Source organism: Neolamprologus brichardi, chromosome 7 (assembly GCF_056152115.1).
Source record: "Neolamprologus brichardi isolate AB-2024 chromosome 7, ASM5615211v1, whole genome shotgun sequence".
In the NCBI taxonomy this organism is placed as follows: domain Eukaryota; kingdom Metazoa; phylum Chordata; class Actinopteri; order Cichliformes; family Cichlidae; genus Neolamprologus; species Neolamprologus brichardi.
Window position 1 is genome coordinate 25,754,333 of NC_142110.1, and position 22,764 is coordinate 25,777,096.

Here is a 22,764-nt window from a genome sequence, read left to right on the forward strand (position 1 = left end):
CTTTAATGACCTATTTAATAACCTATTAAAGCAAAATTGAAGGACCGTGATGATTGCCTGGAAACGTGTGATAACCAGTAAGCAAGAACAACAACACACACATACAATGAGCAGCCTCACCTGTGTGCTGTATTGCTGCCGGGTGGGCGGCACGTCATATATGTCTGGCTGAGCTGGAGGTTGAAGTCTGGGCGGAACGTCGTATTCATCCTGGTCTGGTTTCACTGCGTCGTACACATACACCTGTCCAACACGGGTAGGAACTACCACCTGAATGCAAAAGCACAGAGAGCACAGAGGCAGGTGTGTCAGTCAAAAATGACCGAGAGCTGTAATTGTATGACAAACATTAATCTGATAATACAGCCAGAGATAATTTATATTCAGTTCAGACCATGAAAATCTTTAAATGCATATCACAAAAATATTTCAGCACAAACAAAGATCGACTCCTTATCTGTTTGCTGCTTCTTTACACTGAATGAACAGACACTAAAGGGTGCTCAGTCTCATCAAAACATGCTGCCGACACACAGATGCACACGGGGCAATAAAAACAGTGCAATGGCTCAGTCATAGTTGTCGTGGGAACCGGAGTGCCCCATTGTTTGCCTGTTTAAACTGTGTATTATGTGGTTTGACTATAGAGTCAACCAGCCAGGCTGGGAAACCACAACAGCTGTTCAATATAGCACAGCAAAAGCACCGTTCTGCTGTCCTTTCATCCTTCCCTCCTCCATTCGTTCCTCTTCATTTCCACAACATTTCCATGTCCTGGATATATCAGAACAAACCGAGCCCCACACATACCGGCTGAATAAAGTGGCACAGTTAAAACATCAGCTTTGAATCAAAAAATGTCATTTACTCCACTATAAACACTCAAGAACAGCAGTAGCAGACTCAAGGTTAGAGAACACTGACTTTGAGTAACAGACACTGCTACATTTGAAACCTGTTGAGACCCTGTGTGAAATCTATGAAAGCAGCATCAGCTAATCCCAAAATCCAATATTTTATTCACAACAGAGTATAGAAAACATACGAAAAATTTAAACTACGACATTTTATATTTCATGAAAAATATTAGCTGAATTGAATTGATGGCAGCAGAATGTCAAAAAAAGTTGGGATGGAGGCAACAAAAGGCTGCAAAGATAGTTGGCACTAAAAAGAAGCAGCTGGAGGGAAATTTTGCAACTAATTAGGCTAACTAGCAAGACGTCAGTAACATGAAAGAATATCTTAGATATGCAAAGTTCCTCAGAAATAAATTTGGGCAGATGTTCACCAATCTGCAAAAAACTGCATCTATAAATTGTAAAACAGTTTCAGAATAATGTTCCTCACAGTGACTATCTCATCGTCTACAATACATAACATCATCAAAAGATTCCAGGAATCTGGACAAATCTTTGTGTGCAAGGGAAAAAAGGTCAAAAATCAATACCGGATGCCCTCAGACAGCAGTGCATTAAAAACAAGCATAATCCTGTTACTGAAATCAGTGCATGGGCTCAGGAACACTTCCAGAAATCATAGCCTGTGAACACAGTTCACTGTGCCATCCACAAAAGCAGACGAAGAAGCCATTTGTGAACATGATCCAGACACCCTGCTGTTTTCTCCGGACCAAAGTTCATTTAAAATGAAAGAAATTTGAAATTCTTTTGGGAAACAAAGTCGACTTAAGGTGCTTGTTAACAATGGGACAACATTCCTCTCCCAAAAGTCTCACAGATGTGAGCTTTCTGGAGAGTTGGATTATTTACTTTGTTTTCTATCCTTGACATTCATATCTTAGACCAGAGCAGGAAATCTAAATAAAGGTTACTGGGTCCTTTGTTTGAGTCCACTCCCTGTGGAAGCTTGACAGTAAAACTGATGCTTTACACTTGTAAACGATGTTTCCTTATGTAGTCAACAGGAGTAAACCTAACAGCAGATCTATCCTGCACCAACAGAGGTCGGCAGCTTCCCCTAAACATACTCCTGAACAATAGTTATATACTGCATGTTGCCACGTTTCCTTCATATTGTTCAGTGGCTACTTTCAGATGTGCTGTCCTAAAACCCTCATGGACACCTAAATCACTGTCCCCATCATCACAGATCACACTGACCAACAATAAAATGCCTTTACACAAATTCAGCTATGATGACTCAGTGAAGGGGAATTCTTTTGCATGCCTAAATGGACATAAACTCATAGGGGGCAATGTGTGATACAAGCTAGGCTTTTGTGCCATGTAGATGATTCATCCCAGAAATCATTGTTCAACGGATGACCTTTGCTCGAGCAATGCCCCTCCCTCCTCTTCTCCTTCTTTCCCTTTTCTCTCTTTCCTGCTCTTTGCTTTATGCTGAAGAGCAAAGACTGCATAAAAAGAAACCAGTGTGTTGCTAGAAGGAAAAGCAGACTGAAATCTTGGTATCTGCATCAAATACAGGGCAATTTTAACTGTTCAAATCAAAAATGTTCAAATCTATACGACCACTTATTTTGCAGAATCTAAAAAGATGTAGTGGATAAAACAGGGCAAGGTCCAGATGGAAGTCTGTGTGGTCTGTTTGAGCTAGTGGACACGTTCAGCTGCTCCACACTGTAATCTATCCTGGCCTCTCACCATGTTCTCCATTGTGTTACTGTGTGTCTTAGAAAAGAGATTCACAATACAATATGCAAAACTCTGCTCATTAAATAGTATATATATATATCTGACACTTGTCTCAGATATTTGTGTTACATTGTCTTAAATTGTTGGATGGAGTATTTATGACATCATTTCTGGTACATTTTTTGAATACTATTTGATGCCACATTAATGCGCCACATGTCAGCCACTAAGGCCTGAAGAGCAGAATTTTTTTTTATCAAGAACGTCTCTGCACATTTTTCTTGTTGAACACCTTGGTAATAATGAGACACCCTTTTATAGGCCTTCAGTTGGGACTGAACCAGCTGATATTAATTTGCACTAAACGGCAGGTTTGTTTCCTAACTACTGATGGATTTCAGTGGGTGACATTACTTTCTCTGCTTTTTTGCACCTTTGTTTCTTCATGTGTTCAATACATTTTCCCTGTGTCATTGCTCATTATAACACATAACTTAGTTTAAAGACATCTGTAGTTTGACCTCTCTGCATGTGTGGATTTGTGGATTGGATGGGCTGTTACTGGCAAATTTTGAGCACCTTTAGAAATACACAACAGTCTCCAGCAGTTCCAAGTATAGGGAATTTTCTTTTTCTTTTTGTTTTAAATAAGGTTATATTGTCACCTTTGCTGGTGACACTATTGGGGATTTATTCAAAATTGAAGGCACACTGAACCAACATGGCCACCACAGCATCCTGCAGCAACATGCCATCCCGTCTAGTTTACGTTTAGTTGGACCATCATTCATTTTTCAACTAGACAATGACCCCAAACACACCTCCAGGCTGTCTGAGTGCTATTTGACCAAGAAGGAGAGTGATGGAGTGCTGCACCAGATGGCCTCCACAGTCACCTGAGCTAAACCCAGTTGAGATGAGATGGACCGCAGAGTGATGGCAAAAGGGCCAGGGTCTCTGGAAACCTCTACAAGACTGGAGTACAACACAGGACTCAAAGCCCTTGCTTATAGCAGCTCAGTATTGGTCTAATTCTAATAGTTATAGTCTATTATGTCTGAAGTGTCTAACACTCTTAAGTCATATCCTGGGTCTGTGTGTACAAAGAGATTCAGAGGGAGAGAACAGGAAAGAACTGATAGCCTTGATCCAGGATATACTTAGATTTCCACTTCCTGCTTCCACACATATTAATCATAGTATAGCCATACTTTTCGTGTCCATAAAGAAGGGGATCGCTGTCTCCATACTCTTCTGTCTTTCCCATATACCTATTAACAATTTATAAAGTTTGAATGTTTTTGTACTTTATAGTCCGTCTCTATTTCTGCTGTAATTTTATTTATATTACAAAGCCAAATGTGTGCATTATATTAAAATTTCAGCTATAAGTGAATGTGTCATTCCAAAACTTTGGATAGTAATGCACTGCTCATAACATGGCTCTGGGGTTTGCTCACATTCAAAGCTTTACTCTCACAAAATCCTAATTTTGAGAGCTGGTTTTGTACATAAATCTACAGCATCGAGTTGTTATAGGAGCTCAGTCTGCTTTCACACACACTAGAAAATAAGACTACTAAAGTCTCAGCTGTCTTGACAACATAAAAGGGAAACAAAGCACGAAGCGACAAAGATTTATTGATCCAAACATATCCCACTTGAAGCTTACAGCACACTGAAATGTCAGTAAGACCAAAGTTTAAGAGATAGTTGAAAAATTGGAAATGTTCACCAAAGTGTAAGACAATTTTATTTCCCATATAAATATGACATTATTTATATAATGGCATATGTATCTTTCACAAATGAATGTGGTTAATTGTGTGGTAGATAATATTAATATAATATTATGCCTTGCTTCTGTTATTAAAGCCTACACAAACTTTAATTAGGTACACCTATTTGAAACACTTGACTTCACTGATATTTAAGGTCATTTATATTAACTTGATATTAACTTGCTGGGTGGATCATGCATTGTCTGACCTTGTTCTGAAAGATCATATCAAGTTGTTGGGTCCTAGACTGCTGTTTGTGAGGATTTTCTATGACTGTGTATTCATGAAGAAAAGTACTGAACTCTTAGTAGGACACTAAGAACACAGTACAACATTTCCCTGAACTGAACAAAGAGCTTTTTTTCCTGGTAAATGCAGTTTAGTCCTGCATATTCATTAATTATAAAGCAGTTACAGACAGGCACAGGACCACAGATGAATCCATGTGTTAAAAAGCAGGGGAGCAGCTGGACCTTTGCACGCATGCATGCATGCACACTGTCCTGGGTGCTCCCCAGAGTAGACAAACAGTAGCCTGTCATTTGCTGGTGCAGTAAAATGCACAGTCATCCAACCACAACATCTGAGCTGCATTATTAATAATCATTTTATTTCACTGCTTCTCCACACACTGAGTGAGTCTTCATTTTTTGAGGTACTAGATCAAAGTGTAACAATGATATGATGATTCCACACGGCTTCAAAAATGTTGAGCTGCGGACTCTGGAGAGGCCAATCCATGACTGATAGAATTTCATTGCTTGTTTTTTTGGTGTTTTTCCCCAAATGATTTTACTTCATTGTCAGTGTGGTTGGGATCATTGTCATGCTGAAAATTAAAGCTGCTGCCCATCAGATTCTTTTCAGATGGTTCTTCGTGTTGCATAAAAACGCACTTTTCTGTTTTCATAATTCCATCAAATTTAACAAGATGTCCCACACCACTCGCTAAAAGGGCAGCACAAAACCGGGACAGAGCTTCCACCACGTTTCACTCATGGTTGGACCGCTGACGACCTCCAATGATTGTGACTATGATTTGAAACATTTGTTTCTAATCTAATCTAATTTCTAATCTGGATTCATCACTTCATTTGACCTGTTCCCAGTGACTGAAGACTAGTTCTTGAGTAATTTGGAATACTTTTGCCTTTACTTGTGTCTGGATTTTTCCTGCTTCTTAAGAACACAACTTTCAGATACTGTTTGTCTGCTGTAGAAAGTTTTTTAGGGTCTGAAACTTCACGTTTTGTTCTTCACTCTTCTAGCTTTGTCAAAATGTTAAAGCAAACACTACAAACCATACCTTTGGTGTTTTTTTGTAGATTCAACTAAAAAAATGGAACCAAATTACAACTTTTTACTGCTAACAACAAAGAGCCTAAAGCTAGAATTTAAATTGGCTGTTGGTTGTCTGTACCAGCAACACTGGTTTATCCCTTGAGGTGAGATGAGTTGCCTTTTTTTGCTTAGGTGATTCATAGGTCACTGTTAACAATAAGCCACAATTAAAATGAGTGAAAAAAGCAGCAAATGTCCAAAGAAAAACTTTGAAAGACCTTAAGATCTCAACTCTGTGACAACACGTGTTCCTGTGCATCAGGTACAAAACACTGCACACACAGGTTTTCCTCGTATCACATCAGAATAAAGACAACATTCATGTTAGTTTAGAATATAAACCTAGATTTCTCATTTGAAGTTTCATTTGACTACTTGAGTCCATCTGCAGTTTCACCATAGGCCTCCAACTTGGACTGAGAAAATACAAAAATAATTATGAGTTGCAGTGCAATGACCTGATAAGTATAGCAAAAACATTCAAAAAGCATCAGCTGCTCTGCTCACTCATAGTGTATTCAGGTTTTCAGGCCACAGCCTCAGTCACCAGATTTGACTCTGTGCAACTTCCTAACCACCTAACTGCAATTCAAGTTGAGGAGACGCAGACGATTTTGCCAGTCAGTAGTGTCACTGCATCACCGTTACACATCATAGGTGTAAAGCTTATATTCTCATTCAGTTTACTAAATTGGTCTGATCAGCCCAAGCATACTAAACAACCTCCACTAAACAGTCAGATGGACCACACAGTTAGCAAACCTTATTGCAGAGCACAGAAGAAGAAGAAGAATCTTTTTGGTTTGGCACAAATGTAGGCACACCTGTACAGACAGTGTCGACAGCAGAATCTTTAACTGTTTGTGGTTCATATAAAACATGCAGAACTCAAGTCAGTGATATTTAATATATTTAATATTTAACTTATTTGTCCATCCTTACCTTGCCAAGTGGCTTGTTGCTGCTATCCCAGTTCCTTCTATCCAGGGAGGGAGGCACCTGATACACATCCTGGCCGGCTGGAGCTGTTGCCTGACCTGGTGCTGGACCTACAGAAGGTGGCACCTGATAGATCTCTTTACCAGCCTGTCTCTGACCTTGAGCTGAGGCCTTGCTGGGTGGTCCTGGCTGGGCTTGTGTAGAAGTTCCACTTGGACCGGAGGGAACTTGGTACACACTTTGGGGGCTTGGTTTGGGACTGTGTGAGGGGGGCATCATGTAGACAGAGTCAGGGTTGGGTTGTGCAGGGCTAGGGGTGGAGTAGGCTGAGTGCATGGATGTGTACTGAGTAGAAGGGAGGGTCTTGTTTGCAAACCCGGAGGAAGACATTGAGGCAATGGATGACAGGGGAGGTGTCGGTTTGGGATATGCACTCGGAGGGTGGAGGGGTCTCTGGACTTGCGAGGTGGGACAGGAAACAGCTGGATCTGGTGTGGAAGGGATGGCCTGCTGTTTACTGTCGTACATGCCAACCAGGATCTTGAGACGGTTGCCAGGGACAATGCCTTGGCGGCCGTGGAGTGAGCAGAGCCACCAGCCATCCAATCCCTGTGTGTCACGCTCCAAGACTGTCATAATGTCGCCCTTGCGGAAAGAGAGCTCATCCGGAGACTCTGCCACATTGTCATACAACGCCTTGGCCAAAATGTTCTGGAGAAAAGGGAAACATAAAATAAAGTCTACTTTAGATACAGCCATGGGAAAATCTATTGTCCTGAAAGCAGGACTGTAAGAAATTTATATCCCTGATGTTACCAACATCAGGGATATAAAACACAGAAGTGTCTATTGAAAGTCTATGTTCTTCACAGTTACAGTGTTTCAGGGATGTGTACACCATCTCCTCATCAGTTTCATTCATGTTATTTAGCACTTGCTCAGGTAGTTCACATAAACAGCACAGTCATAATTTCAATTCAGCAAATACATGTAAACCTAATAACACCTAAAAACAGTTCTAAGAGTTGGTTTAGCAGTAACAAGTGGAGCAGAGCCATAAATTTTAAGGGATTTTTAACTATTGATGCAAAAAAGGTTTATTCTATTTAACAATGTTTTGTATTGGTATATAGATCAGACAGTTCTACAACTGATGTGCTATGGCTAGTTCACCATACAGCACTTAGCCATACTGTAATTTATTTTGCATTTGGTTTACCATGAAGCCAGTGAGGCCAAAGAAAGTGGAAGTGTTGTTACTCTTTGATCAGAAATAAAATCTGTTGTTTAATCAGGACAAACCCACATAAAGCCATAAACCACTTAAATAGCTTCTGTGGACCCAACCTGCAGTTGGGATTTTAAAGGCAGATCTCGCAATATTTAGTGAACCAAATCAACTTCACATATATGCTGGGTCTAGGTATGAGAAGTCTTGCTTACCCAATTAAATTAAAGAAAAATAATGGAAAAAAAGGCAAAGAAACACAAGTACCACTCCTAACTTCTAAGTGTGTGAGCAGCCTGCCTGTAAAGTCTCCCACTGCACACACTTGATCAGAGACGCAGACATACAGATGTCACTGCGTGTCTTCAACTATGAACTCACAGCAAAGCAAGTGGTAAAGCATAAACAACAGCAACAATAATAATAAACATAACAATAAAGTAATCATCTGAGAGTGGACCTTGACTTTAATAAATGATTATATCTGAGTAGTTTACATTTTTTTAAGCTTCCAATCATACATTTCAAAATCCATTTTGACTGAATGCTACTAACACAGCAATACAGACACACACACACACACACACACACACACACACACGCAATTGTGAGAACAGTCAGTGTGCAAACAGAAACACCTCCCCCTTTGAAACCAATGTTTGTCGTTCAGTCTGACGTCGACCCGCTCCTCCTCCCTCTGTCTGAGTCCCACCCCAGCTATCATACACTGAAACAACCTGTGCTGGCTGAAGGCCAACCACACACACACACAGTCTACCCTGACCACATAACAGTGTGTGTTTAAATGAGGCCATGTCGCTGGCAGTCGGATTTATGGTTGGACCTTCATTCTCCTGCATTGGACGTGTACTCAGTGCCTTAGATGAGGCTCTTAATAACAGAGAAACACACTTGACACACTTGAAATCTAATGATTTTTTTTTCTCTTTTCAATATATTTTACTTGTGGATTTAATTATTAGTACTTATCCAGTTCTGGGATATGTGGGAGCCTATCCCAGTTGTCATATAATGGGAGGCAGGCTACATCATGCACTGGTCACCAGCACTGCAGGCATCAATCCTCTACCTCCTGCTCTTCTGTCGTGCTTAATATTTTATTACGTTTTGTGCCGGTTTATCATCGGCTTGCCGATCACCCGTGAAGGACTTTAAACTGCACTAACCTACATGACTGCTGTGATACAAAGACGATTAATTGTTTTATTAACCCGCTCTTTCCTCAAAGATATTATGACATTATTTGTGTTCTTATTTCAAACTGCCCCATCGCTGTTGCTCCTTGACGTGGCTGTTGGAGGTTCACTTTAAAGAATGATGCACTCTGATTAACTGAACAGCATAACTGTGTGACACTGGATAGTCTAGGGTTCAATTCTCACAACTCTGACAGAGCAGGACTCTTGTGTTCAATTTGCCGAATTTAACAGTTCAATACTTCAAGAGAGCTTGTTGACTACAGTTATTTTATTCATTGGAGAAGTGATATCCTGTATGTTTTAAGGCATTCTCATCTTTGATTCACTGTACAGTGTTTGTATTTATAAGACTGGGGGTGTGCGTGACTTTGCATTTAAGCTGATGATGCTTAGATTCATTCACTGAATTCACTGGGTCACCATTAAACTGGTAACTCAGCTTGGCCACAGCTCTGCCCCACAGTACCACCTGATCAGTCCTTTGTTCTTAAATCATTTTATTCTCAACAATTACTAAGATTTGAATATTTCATTCATTGAGATCCAGTCTTAAGCGATTTCTCCTCTGTGTGATGCTTTAGGTATGGATCATCCAGACCACCAGCAGTACATTCCTACTTTTTAAGAATGCAAGAATGTACAAGGATTGATAACTTGGCCACTAGCTACTAGTTTTTCAGTTGCCGCTTGCATCAAGATCAAAACTTCAAATCAACTCCAGATCATTCATCTGCTTAATCTGTCATGTTACAAACAGGCCTCACCTGGTCATGAAACTGCAGGTCAATGAAAGTAGGCACTACGTATAAAAATGTTTCTAACTCCCAAAATTGAATGAAAAACTTTGTTAAACCACTTGAATTAAAGACAAAACTCTGCATGTTAATGACATCATGATTGCTTGATTTCAAATCCAGTTTTGTTTATAAGCTAAGCTAAGCTAAGCTAAGCTAAGCTAAGCTAAGCTAAGCTAAGCTAAGATAAGATAAGATAAGATAAGATAAGATAAGATAAGATAAGATAAGATAAGATAAGATAAGATAAGATAAGATGAGCTGAGCTGAGATGAGATGAGATGAGATGAGATGAGATACGATGAGATACGATGAGATACGATAAGATAAGACAGCCTCTATTAGTCCTAGAGATGGAAAATTCACATAGAGATAAAATTACAAAAATTGTGTCATCGTCCCCAATACTTATCAACCTAACTGTTTTGTACACAGAGACGGGAAATTGAATATATGAGTCCGTTGTCTTCTACACCCAAAATGGAAACCATTATACCATCATGGTTTCCATTTTGCATTTTGCACACACGATTGGGAGATAAACCTGTATGCATAACAGTAACGCAACAGTGCGTCGCCCAGCAGCAATGACACGCCACAAGTATTCTGAATGCTGCCGGCTTAGCTTGATCAGCAGGGGTAACCACCAGGTCTTTGCAAAAAAAGGAAAAGGGTGAAGCACTCAAACACTGGCCGGAGTGAAGCATGGTCAGAATGAAGAGAACTACCTTCTGACAGTTACACTTTAGTGCTTAATTACATTTTGTACAGCCTCGAACACCCTTGTCTGCTAATAACTGTGAGAAAGCTATCAAGCAGACACTTGTACATGCACTCTGCAGGGCAGTCTGTGAGTGTGGAGAAATGAGAACACAGTGGGAACTAATCACATTATCCAGACAGCAGGGGATAAAGCCCAGCAGCAAAAGGTCAACAATGTCCAGCTAACTGAGAAAAAACTCTCAAACCCTTTTCTGACTCAGGATAGGTGAGAGCTAGGTGAAGTAATGTCATTATTTTTGTTTTGTTTTTGCTTACGAATGTGAAAGTTAAAGTTACAACATTGGCTCTCTATTAATAGAATATAGAATAAAATAGCCCTTTATAGTCCTTGTACATGTAAATAATGGGTGCTCGACGCCAACTGTGCAGGAGTAAAAGAAAAAAAAATATATATACTATGAGTATAAAATGTAAACAGTATAGAGATATATGTTTGCTATGTTTGCTATTTACCAGGAATAAATAGCAAACAGAAGAGATATATACAGTCTAGAAGAATATATATTAAAATGCATGAGTACAATCTACATGAGAACTTTCAGTCTATTGGCCAGATGTGTGTTTAGCAAAATCAACAACAACATCAAGTAAATATAGGAGAGCGTGCTTTGTTCTGGACTACTGATACAGACCATTTACCTTTTAGTGACATGGAGGATTTAGCCCTAACATCTGTATTTGTCTGGGCAGCTCAAGTTCTATAAAGCAGATCAGTTGTTCTTGTTTGTGTACTCTGGATCACTACACATGCCATATTCACATCTGCACAAACCAACCACACCAAGAGCTTGATTTAATTGTACTACACAGTGTGCCCTTACTCCCTCACAGTACTGCGCTCAGAGCTATGCGCCCTCCCCCTCAGTCATTACGTGGTAGTTCTAACCATTGCATCCAAGTTAAGACTTGCTTCTTTTTCTGTGTTAAATACTGACACAAACAGCTATAAATCGTTAGCTTCAAATCTTAGTAAATAGTATGTTTGATTTGAATCTTCATCTCCCCAAAGAAAAAATGGCTACAGATACATTTGTACTGAGAACAGCCACAAAAACAAACACTCATGACTTTTCATTGCTACGTTTTCATGTGTCTTTTTAAGTAATGGCTCCTCTGACACACACACACACACACACACACACACACACACACACACACACACACACACACACACACACACACACACACACACACACACACACACACACACACACACAGTATGTACAAAACAAAAAACACAAGACCTGACCTGTCCTCGACACACAAAAGAGCATTTCTAGAAAGCCACAAACTCTACGTGGTAATCTGAGAGATGAGATGAGAAATATAGTATGTTAGTTATGATGTTTAAGATTAGGCTCCGAGGCTAGGAAACATATGTATTAAATTGGCATATTTAAGGGCACACCCCAGAAATCGAAGGATTTACAGAGGACTTCCCAAAAATGTAACTAACATTTAGTTCGTTTCTAGAGACCATTTATTAGCCTGAGTCTTTCTTTTGTTTCTTTTGTGTTTTGTGTGTCTTTGTTTTGTGTTTGTATGTGCGTGTGTAAAGATGGTGGTAAAACATTTGCAAGTTTGTCTCTGTACATGACCCCACCTGACAGAAGAGAATAGGAGCGGGAATGTTACTTGGATTTTACCCTTCAGTGTGTTTTGGTTTCATTTCAAATTTGATCGTAGTTTTTGTTTGTTTGTTTGTTTGTAGTGATTTAAATGTGAACATGAACAAGGATAGCACTTAATGGAAATACAAATTTGGGTTCTTCACTAAAGAACCCAAAGTTCTTTAGTGAAGTTCTTCACTAAATTGCTGAATAACATTGTGTCCCATTGGCAGGTCAGCTGGTTAAAGGGATTCGTTTTGGATTAGTCTGACAATAATGATTAGATGCTTTTCAGGAATCTTAGCTTTGTTGATCATCTTGTGCTTTCCACATATAGAAGGGTTAACAGAGCCAGGTGTTTATGCAGATTCTTAAAAAGAATAAGATTGCTTTTCTCGCTCTTATAGCAAATCAGCTTCAGATATCACGGCTTCATTTGACATGAAATAAGAAGAAAACTGGCCTCACACAGCCATAAAACTGCTTGTCAGGCAAGTCCAGTTAATTTAGAGCCACTGCGTATATAACTAGCTTCAGTTCCTGAGTAGTCAATGAAAACATTTTGTCAAACCATTTGGATTATAGTTGAAAGTCTGCACTTCAGTCACATATTGACTAACTGCAAATCCACCGTGTGGGTGTACAGAGGCAAAACTACAAAAACTGTCTGTGTCAAACAAATCGCAGACCCAACTCTATCAGCCTGATCTTTCACCTCAAATGCAAAGTACTTGTATAGCCGACTCTTACTTTGACTCTTTTCTTATCAACAGGTCAGAGCTGAGCTTCCATGACAGCTACATTAGCTTTTTGGGTGCTTGTTATTCTTAAGGATGAACTGGAACATTTGTGGGCATGCGGTTCCAGAAGAACTGCAGCCTTGGCAAATAAATTACCTACAGTATTATTCATCCATCCATTTTCACCCATTTATCGAATTCATGGTTATTCATGGTCGCAGGAAGGCTGGAGTCAGTCCCATAAGGTGAGAGTGGGGACATGGACACAGGGAGAACATGCAAACTCCACACAGAAAGGTTCGGGCACATTGTGGATTCGAAACCTGGACTTTTTTGCTGTGAGCAAACAGTGCTAGCCACTACACTGAAAGGTAAAACAAGTTTTGTCTGAGGCTCAGCAAGGCGAGTTAATGCTATTAACCTTCCTGTTTTCTCCCCAGAAACCCTCCGTTTCTCTTCAGCACAGGCTGACGAAAAGTCTGAGCTGAGTTGAGTGAAACATTCCATTTGACCTTAACTAGTAAAAATTTCATTTATTTATTACCAATTAAAATTTAAGCATCAGAGAAAAAATTACTCATAACCATCTCACAGACATACCATTATGTACAACTACCTTCAATTTTTCCACACCATAGGCCTTCAAGCTGGCAGTAGTTCAACAGTTACTTAAAAAGCCATTTAACCCAGCTGTCTTAGCTAATTATAGGCCAATCTCCAACCTTTCTGTCATCTCAACAATCCTTGAAAGAGTAGTTGTCAAACAGCTAACTGATCATCTGCAGAGGAATGGCTTATTTGAAGAGTTTCAGTCAGGTTTCAGAGCTCATCACAGCACAGAAACAGCTTTAGTGAAGGTTACAAATGATCTTCTAATGGCCTCTGACAGTGACTCATCTCTGTGCTTGTCCTGCTAGACCTCAGTGCAGCATTTGATACCATTGACCACATATTTTATCACAGTGTGCTGTAAGTATTAAAGCTACTGCACTGCAGTGGATTGAATCCTATCTAACAGACTCCAATTTGTTTGTGCAAATGGAGAGTCCTCTTCACGCATGAAGTTTAATTATGGAGTTCTACAGGGTTCAGTTCTAGGACTAATTCGGTTTAGGCATAGCATAGATTTTCACTGTTATAAAGATGACCCACTGTGTATATCCATGAAGCCAGATAACACTCAGCAATTAGTTCAACTGCAGGGATGTTTTAAAGACACAAAGACCTGGATGACCTCTAACTTTTTAACTTTCTGTTTCTAAATTCAAGTATAATTGAAGTTATTGTACTCGGCCCTGAAAATCTTAGAAACATGGTATCTAACCAGATTCTTACTCTGGATGGCATAACCTTCGCCTCCAGTAACGCTGTGAGGAAAACTGGGAGTCGTTCTTGACAAGGATATGTCCTTAAATATGCATATTAAAAAAATATGTAGAACTGCTTTTTTCCATTTGTGTAACATTTCTAAAATTAAAAACATCCTGTCTCAGAGTGATACTGAAAAACTAGTTCATGCATTTATTACTTCTAGGCTGGACTACTGTAATTCATCATCCTAAAAACTCCCTGAAAAGCCTTCAGTTGATCTAAAATCCTGCAGCAAGAGAACTGACAGGGACTAGAAAGAGAGAACAGATTTCTCCTATATTGTCTTCTCTTCATTGACTCCCTTACTTACTTAAAGATAAGGGATAAGACTCTCCTTTTTGATAAAGCATATAGTTAGAGCTGGATTAGGTGACCCTGAATCCTCCCTTAGTTAAGCTGCAATAGACTTAGGCTGCTGGGGGCTTCCTATGTTGCACCGAGTGTTTCTCATTTTCTCACCCCTTTTCACTCACCATGTGTTTATACATTTAACTGTTAGTTATTACTCACTGGCTCTCTTCGACAGCACATATTTTGTCTCCCTCACCTCACCACCAACCGGCCGAGGCAAATGGCCGCCCCCTCCCTGAGCCTGACTCGGCTGGAGGTTTCTTCCGGTTGAAGGGGATTTTTTTCCTTCCCACTGTCACCAAAGTGCTTCTCTGTATTATTGTAATAATAAGTTCTCTGAGGCAACTGCTGTTGTGATTTGGCGCTATAAAAAGGAAACTGAATTGAACTGTGCCTTGTTTAGTCGTGGTTGACATTTTCTATCTTTCTACTCCCTTTTCTGTCTTTCTGTTTGCCCTCACAGCCCAGGTGCTCACAGGCAGCTGCCCCTCCTCCCCTGCTTGTGCTAAGTGTCTCTTTTATATGAAGTATTTCCTTCCCACTGCTGCCCTGTGCAGCCTATGGGGATCATTGCACCACTGTCCTTTCACTAATTTATAAGTCCTTTATAAATTAGTCCTTTTGGCTGCATCTGCCTTATGCTGTCCTGACCAAACAACTAGCAAATTAGAACTTTTTTAAATCTTAAAGAAATGACACAGGCATGTATGTGGTAAGTGACAGTGATGGTACTGCAATGCATGAGGGTCATGGAAGGACAATCCACTGTTAACTATGCAAACTCCACTAACTGTGTTTTGACTTTGGTGAGTTTTGTGTGTGGTTCTATAGCCAAAGCACATTTGGGATTTTTTTGTTTGTTTGTTTGTTTTTTGTGTATATGCCTGTTATCGGTGAAGCAAGCAAGAACCTGCCAACAAACTGTCCTTACACCCCCCCTCTCCCCGCCCCCGACACAAACTCACGCACAGAGTCCCACTTAAGACAGCATTCCACAGCCTCCACATACAAACACACAACTCCTCTGTTACCTCACATTCCCGCGGCACAGCAGCCACACTGCATTTCATCCTGAAGTTGACAAAGCAACAAAAAACAGCAGAGCAGTCCTATTTTCCTTTCTTTGACCGTTTCTCTCTTCTCCCACACGGCTTCCTCTTGCTGTCTCTCTTTCTGCCCGTCTATCTCTCGCTCCAAACATCTGCTTCTTTCCTTCCTCTCTTCCACCGTCAGTCTGGCCTTCCCTCCCCCATTCCTTCTTTCCTGTCTTGGCATGTCAAACTATTATTGAGAAATAGTTGTGCGTACACGGCTGATTTGTACCAGCAGAAAAAAATACCCCACCAGCCAGCTGAGCATCTAGATGAAGCTGGAAAGTGTGTCTTGCAGGGCAGTGATGTTTGCAACGTGTGCACAGCCCCAAAACAAAAGGAAAAGGCTCTATATTTGAGTCATCTGCCATAAAGCTGTGAATTACTCCTCTTGCAGTAATGTGTTAAACTGTATATTATTTCATTTTAGTGAGGAGCCGTAGTGTTCGATGTGCCAAATATGTTTTTTGGAGTAAACGCCAAATTCTCTTATTTTTGACATTGAATAAGTTTAATTAACCAGCTGTGCTTATCACTAAACACTAAAGATTAAAGAATCTGAAAAGAAGGATGCTTAAAAAAAAAAAGGATACTGCGTAAAAAGGAACTCTCCACTGATTTTATGCACTGAGATCAATTAACCCTGTGAAAACAGGAGCATGATGTTTCTAGTGTTTCTGGGAGACCTCTGTTAAGCCTCACAATCATCCGTGTCGTGTAAATGACATTTTTGGGAAGTATTATATCCCAGTTCTTTTGGCTTCTTTACGGCCAAAAAAGTTGGGCCTCTCTTATACCTAAAATAATATACTCAGCAAATAAGATTCAAAATATATTATTCAAATCTCAACAGAAGTCCTCAGTAAATCTTTTGATTTCTGGGGTGTGCCCTTAAATATGCCAATTTAATAATCTATTCAGTCTGAGTACAACAAAAGGTGGATTTCCAAGCAGCCCCGGCTGCTCTCTAGAGCAGGCTTCTGCTTTAGCAAGTGAAGAATGTCTGCCTTCAGGCTATGACTAACAACAGAAACAACAGCAGTGATTTCGTAGCCTGGAGAACAGGGCAGGCTCACACAGGTGTGGCCAGATATTGCTTAACCTGATGACAGATGATCTTGGTAGGAACTTTTAAATAGCTGGCAGACTATTCATAACAGATAGCTGGTTGGCTGAAAACAGCTCCTCTTTGTACACAACAGTGAGAAACCGAGGCTGCAAGAATCTGAAAGTCAGAAGTCACATGGAGTGTGTTACTACTGAAGAGATTTAACTGAACTAAAGTTCATACCAGTAGCGTTTTTGATGTCGTGTTTTAAAAATTCAGGTAAATTCTTAATTCTGTCTATAGAAGAGAATACGTTGTAAGTGTGACTTAGTCTATGATATGTTAAGAATATACAATAGAGGAATGTGTGTGTGTACACACTGCATTTCATCACTCAAGACATCGCAGTGATGGAGTACACTGGAATATCATCTTAAAAAACTGAAATTTAAGAAAAAAGAAAAACTCTCCCCAGAAATGCCACAGAAACATCAACCAAAAGTATTTGGTTTAAAATACTAATTTCACAACCACAGGATCTAACTGGAAATTTATGCAATCCTTTTCATCCATGTGCACAGCAGGATTTACCAAAAATTAGATCTCGACTTCTATTTTGACTGTTTGAAGGCGGTGAACTTTTCTGAGAAGCAACAGATATAGTAAAGGAGTGCAAGTACAAATGGTTACAGCGCCGTGCTGATGTTTGTCAACAGCTTGTTGACTGTCCTCTAACTGCACTCTACTGTAAAGTGAAACCAAGGGTAGACATGCAGGTATATATTAACTCAACATAAAAAAAGCACTTTCTTCTCCAACCGAGAAAAATAAAGTTAATCAGTAAGTGCAAAAAACTGTGGTCAAATGGCCAATCGAGGCAACCATCTCTATCGATCATTAAAATACCCAACTTCAGAGAAAAAGACTAATATGTTTATGGCTGTTTCATGATCCATCCATCCATTTGCTTCCACTTATCCTTTTCAGGGTCGCGGGGGTTGTTATGTAGCAAATGTGTCATATGTGGCTGTAGCAGGTCGAAATCTGCTAGGATGTACTTAAGCTTTGCAGTTACTTCACCAAACCTCTCAACCTAGTAAACCCCAAGAAATCTGTGCTCCAGTCAGTGTGGGCACTGATGCTGCTTTCTAACAAAGCAGCATTATTACATTAGATGAAAGACGAACACCAGTGAGAAGTAGGATCAGTTAAAATGTTACATGAGTGGCTCCTACTAAGGATGGTACATCAAAATATTAATGCTTGAAAGTGCTTTGGTATTGGGAGACAGGAAGAAAGGTACAGAAATGAGTTCTTCCAGTGTAATGTTCAAGTCACTTGACTAAAGTCAAGTTTTTCTTCAACAGAACAATGGTCCAAACACAGCTCCAACCAACACGACAAGTATTTAAAGAAGGTGTACTCAGACAGACCACAATGACTCGATCTTAAGCCCAGTCCTGGCATGGCTGCCACTTCGGTACTCTGGTTAGCATTGTTGCCTGCTAATATTCTGCCAAAATATTCTTGTAATAAGTGTTTTCACACCATCCGACAGAATTCACATTGTTCTGTTTTCAAAAATAAAATGTGCACATCAACATTCCTCAGTAATCTACAGAGCTAATACAGGATTAACCAAACATGCCGAGAGGACTTAAATCTTGCTCAGATTATTCTGGGCATGCACACTGTTGGTAATATCACATCACCAGTTTCCAGAAGTGAGTCAGTTTCTTGATTCATTTCCAGTGATCTAAGTAGTATATAAAGTGATTTCTGCTGCTCTGAAGCACACAGATCAAATTAAACAGACAGACAGTCAACAAAATATTAATTAGTAAAAATTTTATTTTGTTTCCTGGTATGGAATTATTTTTGTCAGCAACAGTTATTTTTGTTACTTCACTTGACTGTGATACAGAAAGACTAAACCAGGGACTGAATATCAGCATCTCAGACCTCATCAAAGTGGAGGACTCATCTGATGTTTAGTTACTGTCACAAAATGCATCGAGAGGATATGCTTTAATACAAAGTATAAATCACCTCAGGTTAGTTTTCATCAAAACACTAGTATTACTTAAGACTAGAACTATGTTAAACATTTGGAGTGAGGTCTAAGTCAAGAGTTGCAGGACGTAGCCAAAGCTCTGGTACTGCACTCATAGTTTAGAGCAGCCCACCCATGCCAATATGTGCTCATTCTGATATCATCTCCCACAGAACTCCAAACAGACTGACAATCCTAGCTGCAACTATCACAGTGATGCTGGACCCAAATGAAGAATTGCTTTTTTCCAGTTCAATTTAGTGCAATCTGCCCAATTTTTGCAATCTGAAAGAGAAACTCCTACCAATACATATACAGACCAGCCACAACTGGGTACATAGCTAACACAGTGTGACTTCTGACTGTGATTATTTGACGTACTTCCCTTATACAGGACGGTGACTTCAGGCACAATAGGTTCCATGAGAAGAAGGGATCCACTTGGCTGGTGTATGGGCAGCACCTCCGTGACACGGAGTCAAACCTCGACTTATTACAAATACAAGATAGCATCTATCCAGCACAGCACTAAAGACTACTGTGTTTGTTGACTCAGTCTATGTGAGATTTGGTAAATGAGGGTTGACACCTAATCACCAAAAGTCAAAAGATGCTGGGTATGCTTAAGACAGAGAGATGGTGTTGCTGTATGTGTCAAGCGTCATGTAGGAGACAGAGGGAAATTCTTGCTGTAAGTCAGGCCTGGATGACTCAATCAGTAAGGGCAGAATACACTGACAAAGAGGTATGGGCTGACTCAGTAAAGATCTCTGGCAAATCTTAATAGTGCTCATTATACGTTTATATGTATATTTCAATCCATAATGGTAAATTAAGTTTTAATACAGTTGTAATGAATAACATGTGACATACAGCACCATCGACACATTACTACGCTGCATTGTTGCACTGGGTGAGGAAGGACTAAGGCATGCAGACAGCTCTCACTTCCACACTTAAGGCCAGCTTGAAATGACCAGTTAAGCTGACATACAGGTGTTTGGATTGTGGGTGGAAGGTTTGAACTTAAACTTTCTTGCTGTGAGGCATCAGTGACAATCACAGTGCCTTACACTTGTAATATTAATCATGATGATAATAGAGTATCTCCGTATCATCCTGCACTATAATACTATCTTTATACTTGCAGTTGGGAGTGGGGGTGGAACAGCAATATCCATCTCCTGTGTTCACTCAGCCACTTTCCACTGTTCTCCAAGTCCCTCAGATGAGGGATTGCTGAAATCACTGCTAATATTAATCACTGGACAGTGGGTGAAACATTTGTTTCCTGCTGCATGTTTTATACAGGAGGCTCTCTCACCTCAACCACATTAAGTATTTCCAGCAGTTCCTCTGCCTTCAACTCATCCCTCGCTGTCACACCATCCGTCTGCATGTCCTCCTTCACTACATCCATGAACCTCCTCTGAGGCCTTCCTCTTTTCCTCCTCCCTGGCAGCACCCTCTTCATCATCATTTGGCCAGTGTGCCCACTCTCCCTCCTCTGCACATGTCCAAACCACCTCAGCCTTGTTTCCAAATTACTCCACGGAGCCGTCCGTCTGACGCACTCGTTTCTAATCCTCTCCTTTTTGCCCACTCCCAGTGAAAATCTTAGCATCAAAATAAAACAAACTATATAATCTCTAAAGACATTTAGGAGCTTTAAGTGTTCGCTAACCTTTCTTCCTATTACTTTATGAAGTAATAAAAGGCGTAATCCATCAATTGTTTAATATTTAACCAGCCATTTATGCATTATTCATTTAGTATCAAAATAGTATCAAAACCTAATTAATCTGCGTAACTGATTCAAAAACTATGATGTTTTACTTCATTAGGAAGAAACTGCATTCTTGGACTTTAATAAATGCTGTGGTCTCAGAGAGACTCCAAACATTTCATTATTCCTTATCCATTTAATCACTGATTTTATTCACTAAATATACCACTTGTGATTTTGTGGTTCCTTATATACTTAACTGTGTGATATATCTGAAAGCACAGAAAGGCTGCTTTCGAGTATACAGTCCAAGAGGGCTATATGCTTAAACACATCTTCATTTTGTTGTGGTTGCTGGTTAGCTAATGCTAATGCAGTTTGTCTCCAGCCCTTATTTTTCACTAAAAGTGAATATGTTAAAGCACACACGCACACACTAACACGACAGGACAGGCTTGTGGAGTCAGTGGAAAAGGTCTGAGAGACTTACATCTAAATCACACGACACTGGAATCTTATTTCATATTGATTACACACTAATTACTGGCAGGCAATTACTCGTTACAAACACAGCAATCTGCTCTACAGTATTTAACTATGTGCAACATTCCTTACAGTACTTACTTCAAACACACACACACACACACACACACACACACACACACACACACACACACACACACACAGACTAAGTGTTGAGCCAACATTCAGAAACAATAGCAAGGAAGGAGCAGTCTTTTTCTTTCTATCAAACAAATCCCCCCCTCCCTATCAAACCATAATTCTGTCTCTCCAGTCATCAAGTCCCCATTGTTTGAGCTAAATCTTTGTCATGTTCTGTATCAGCACATGGCATCCTGTTCTGCCTTGATTTCTGCTCACTTAACTCAACCAAGGGATTGCCTTTGACTGTCAGTTGGCCATAAGACCTACATTTCTCCCTACTTTCCTCTGAGTAAGCAAAACAACAGACCACATCTCTCTGATCTTTTTTTCTTCTTTTTTCTCTTTCTTTTCAGTCACAAAGCCCCCCAAACTCTCCTTCTAGGTCCACTGGGGCTTCTGGCTTTAAGTGGAAAGGATAGTGGAAAAACCAAACAGCTAAATGTGGTGAATATGGCGGCTCTGTGTGCTCTGATTCTGTCCAAAAACGCACTCAAAGAAAAAAGATTAAAAGAACCAGTAGCTTTGTATCTTTAACAACTATAAGCATTAGTGACTTATTTTTTGCTATACTTTGAAATACATATTCAGCAATCCAACTTATAAGTGTGAAATTTCACTTACTTTGGATATTTTTTTTCTTAAAGCACATAACTTAAAGGTTTATTTATGCAATGGCATGCCTGAAATGTTGCTGTGTACACACAGACACACACACACACACACAAACACACACACACACATACCCTGCTGAGAGCCAACAAAAGGTAGGTCCACAGAAGAAATGTTAAATCCAGTCTGGCTCTCTCTCCTTCACTGTGCTTTCACAGCTGTGGTATAGCATGCTCTGCTAAAACACACTAAACCACTGAAATTAAAGGAGTAAGACAAACGCTAGAAAAAAAGGATCACCTTAAAGAGGCAGCATGCTGTATGGGCTGTGATTCTGCATGAAAACAAACTGTCATACACACTCACCAGATAGTTCATTTTGTCCCAAGCAAGGCAGCTGTGCTAACTCCGAGGCAGGGCTTTAGCTCAGCCCTGTGAGACTCTGTGCAACAAGATCCAAAAGATCTCCAAACTCCTCCAAGTCCCCTCCTTCACCCTCCTTCCTTCCTATGTCCTTCTCCCAACTCTCCCTGTTATTTTCCTTCTCCGTATCTCTTCTTTTGTCTTGTCCAGTCTTGTTTTCAACAGTCAAGCAGATCTCCACATAATGCCCCTGTGTGATCTCACACAGCAAGAATGAGACCGCTGCCTGCCTCATTTACTTGTACCCTCCTCGTCCCCTCTTTCTGCCTTGATCTCTCTGTCTTTGCTGTGGAAAAGAGGGCGGAGTGTGTAACCCGACACGTCACTTCCTGCTGAATCATGATATTTCCTCTGTCCACTCAGTCTATTGGC

General features: G+C 40.1%; 1 protein-coding gene across 3 annotated transcripts in view; it reads right to left on the reverse strand.

Moving 5' to 3' along the window:
- The window catches only part of bcar1 (BCAR1 scaffold protein, Cas family member), a 46,932-nt gene that overhangs the window by 10,501 nt on the left and 13,667 nt on the right, over positions 1–22,764 (reverse strand). Inside the window, exons 1-3 of one of the 3 annotated variants that reach the window (XM_006782271.3) lie at positions 22,336–22,702; positions 6,683–7,390; positions 121–270 (exon numbers count right to left, since the gene is read on the reverse strand). In XM_006782271.3, coding sequence (XP_006782334.1) covers positions 121–270; positions 6,683–7,390; positions 22,336–22,347 — 870 coding nt within the window. In that variant the 5' untranslated portion in view covers positions 22,348–22,702. Of the gene's footprint in view, positions 1–120; positions 271–6,682; positions 7,391–15,807; positions 15,950–22,335; positions 22,703–22,764 lie in introns of those variants that run through there. The other 2 variants (XM_087843369.1, XM_006782270.3) reach the window with 2 other exon arrangements.